The following is a 3,536-nucleotide window of genomic DNA, read 5'->3' as shown; positions in this document are numbered from 1 at the left end:
CAGTGATGAACCAAAGAAGATACTCTACTCCTAGTGTGTTGTACTTACCGGTAAATAAAGCATGTTTTGCTTCTTTCTACAATCGAATTGTACGCATAGTAAGACGGTTTGATTTTTATATGCACATATTGCAGTCAGAAAACTGGTACGCAAAAAAGGCACTATTATATTTGGGGTCGATTGTGACATCTTTTTTTGTTCAAGAATGAAGTTTGGCCAATCCTTCCACAATTCTCTCCATTGACTTAACCGCCATCTTCTTCCTCAGCGGTTGAGTTGAGTGGTGGAGTCCGTCTCCTCCTCTAGTCCTCTTTTGGTTGCGATAACTCATAACGGATTTCGTTACCCATCCATTGCCTCCAAGCAACTCCCTGCAAATACTTGGCACACAGTAGATAGACTGACAGACCTTTCTTCGTTTTAATAAATGTCTGCAGGGGCCTCGGCCCCTCCAGTTTCCTCAAAAAAAGATAGACTGACAGTCTCCTGCCTTTCCTTGTGCCTATAAATATCTGGCATGTTCCTGCTGCGACCTCACCACACTCCATCCTCAACAAGGCAGCAGTCTGAGTGTTGAGAGGGGAAGAGGAAGAGGAACAGGAACAGAGTGAGCAATGGGGAACAGGCACCTCTGCTGCCTGTCCTTGCTCCTTCTCCTGGGACTGGCATCCGGCCAGGTCCTGTTCCAGGTAACCGAGACGCATTCGATTCCATGATAAGTATTTGCCTGTTGAATTTCCTTGTGTGAAACTAAAAGAATCGAGAGTTCGTAATCGTGCAGGCGTTCAACTGGGAGTCGTGGAAGCAGAGCGGCGGTTGGTACAACCTCCTGATGGGGAAGGTCGACGACATCGCCGCCGCCGGCGTCACGCACGTCTGGCTCCCGCCGCCGTCGCACTCCGTCTCCACCCAAGGTCCGTCTCCGGCCATCTCTGTCTGAACGCGCCTTTCAGCTTCCTTCCTCCCCAATTCTTGTCTGAACATGACCTGGGACTAGGGATGAGAGTGACTGGGGGACAATGGAGTGGACAACACGCCACGCGAGCTGCTATATATGATAGCCCATGTTTTCCCATTATCTTTATCTGGTCATCATACTGATTCAACCGTATTATGACCAATAGTCAAAGAAATTACATGGAATACAATATACATGCGTCACGTAGTAATACTAGCCAGCAGATTGGTGCCAGATCAGAAATTCCAAAAACATACTTGATGCTGTACTCGTACAATCTGCATCATGTTCACAGCAAGATTTGTTAAACGAAAATATGATCATATCAGCTTGTTCGCAGTGAAGAAAAATAAGCAGTATAGGTCAACATCAGTTAGCTGGTGCACATGTACCGAACAACAAGTGAATGGTCGGATACATATATTCGATTTTTTGTACTGTACAACACAGTACTAATTAATATACATACGTGTATATCCATTTATATACGTGCAAGTATTTATATTATTTAGAGTTGGGTGCAGGTTACATGCCTGGTCGTCTGTACGACCTGGACGCGTCCAAGTACGGGACGGCAGCGGAGCTCAAGTCCCTGATCGCCGCCTTCCACGGCAAGGGCGTGCAGGTGGTGGCGGACATCGTCATCAACCACCGGTGCGCCGACTACAAGGACGCCCGGGGCATCTACTGCATGTCTGCATCTTCGAGGGCGGCACCCCCGACGGCCGCCTGGACTGGGGCCCCCACATGATCTGCCGCGACGACACCATCTACTCCGACGGCACGGCCAACCTCGACACCGGCGCCGACTTCGCCGCGGCGCCCGACATCGACCACCTCAACGACCGCGTGCAGCGGGAGCTCACGGACTGGCTGCTCTGGCTCAAGTCCGACCTGGGCTTCGACGCCTGGCGCTTCGACTTCGCCAAGGGCTACTCCGCCGAGGTCGCCAAGGTCTACGTCGACGGCACGGCGCCGAGCTTCGCCGTCGCCGAGATATGGAACAACATGGCGTACGACGGGAACAACAAGCCCGAGTACGACCAGGACCCGCACCGGCAGGCGCTGGTGGACTGGGTGGACAAGGTGGGCGGGGCGGCGTCGCCGGCGACGGTGTTCGACTTCACCACCAAGGGCATCCTCAACGCCGCCGTGGAAGGCGAGCTGTGGCGGCTCATCGACCCGCAGGGGAAGGCGCCCGGAGTCATCGGCTGGTGGCCGGCCAAGGCCGTCACCTTCGTCGACAACCACGACACCGGCTCCACGCAGGCCATGTGGCCGTTCCCGTCCGACAAGGTCATGCAGGGCTACGCATACATCCTCACGCACCCCGGCAACCCATGCATTGTGAGTCGTCGTCTACCTATACACTCTTCGCATTGGACATCAACACGGCACGGCAGGCATCTCATACTGATATATATTTATGTTGCTGCCTCTTGCAGTTCTACGACCATTTCTTCGATTGGGGGTTCAAGGATGAAATCGCCGCCCTGGTGGCGGTGCGGAAGCGCAATGGCATCACGCCGACGAGCGAGCTCACCATCCTCGAGCACGACGGCGACTCCTACGTGGCGGAGATCGGCGGCAAGGTGATCGTGAAGATCGGGTCCAGGTACGACGTCGGCCACCTCATCCCGGCGGGTTTTGAGGTTGCTGCCCACGGCAACGATTATGCCGTCTGGGAGAAAGCCGGCACGGAACAAGTGACTCGAGCGTAATCGTCTCAGAGTGATCGAAATAATACAGATTTAATTTCTCTGCTACACGCAGATATATACACGATTTGGTGTAACCATTCTACACCAGTACAATGTACACGACACACTGCATTGATAATAAGTGGTTTCTCTTTTGTAATAAGTACGTAAGGGAGCAAAAAAGGGCAATTGGAGCCATATGTAACGTTAAAGGTTGTTATTGAGCCAAATAATCTCATTCAAGTCCTATACTTCTATTTTTTCGGTCTCTAAATTTGTCTCAGCCTCCGGCACTAGTTCAAATGGATTTTGACACACTCCATACACCAACATGATATAATGACTCAACGTTGACGTAGATCTAACGTAACATGTGTTGGGTCCAGTATCTAAATTTGCATTACAATGTCATCTAAGTCTCAAACCTCTAGAATTGCATTTGTAGACATCTAACTTGTTAAACGAGCCACAATAAATACCTAAACTTGCACATCTACGTCCATAACTTTCGAAACCACGGATTCATATCTCCAAACTTTGCTGATCGAGCTATATGAGATCCAAATCATCCTTATTTGCAAAAACCACCTACGTGGTTATTGGTTGTGCACCTTGTCATGCAAGCCTACTTGTCATTCTTCTCTCATCTCCTTTCACACTCTCTCGCATGCCCATTCGAACAACACTCCTTGCACTTTGGTTTAGTTGTGTCCACACAACACTATACAACAAGACCCTGTCAGTGTGTGGATCTAGACATTGCTAGAGTCGAGGTGAGGAGCCCTAGACACCATCAGGCTTTGGCCTTGGCCAAGTCTATATATAGGCGTGTGTGAAAGGATCTAACTAGCTAGAGGGAAGGTAAATAGCCTATAAAA

The 3,536-nt window shown here is 50.4% G+C and overlaps 1 protein-coding gene across 1 annotated transcript; it reads left to right on the top strand.

Annotated features, from left to right (window-relative positions):
• LOC8056206 (alpha-amylase type A isozyme) lies at positions 526-2,915 on the top strand. Its single transcript, XM_021452720.1, is given in 5 exon segments — positions 526-689; positions 782-914; positions 1,483-1,652; positions 1,655-2,305; positions 2,404-2,915. Coding segments are annotated over 5 exon segments (1,305 nt in total). The 5' UTR covers positions 526-614; the 3' UTR covers positions 2,680-2,915.

The sequence above is a fragment of the Sorghum bicolor genome, chromosome 2 (assembly GCF_000003195.3).
Source record: "Sorghum bicolor cultivar BTx623 chromosome 2, Sorghum_bicolor_NCBIv3, whole genome shotgun sequence".
NCBI lineage: Eukaryota > Viridiplantae > Streptophyta > Magnoliopsida > Poales > Poaceae > Sorghum > Sorghum bicolor.
This window is presented reverse-complemented; position numbering and strand designations above follow the sequence as displayed.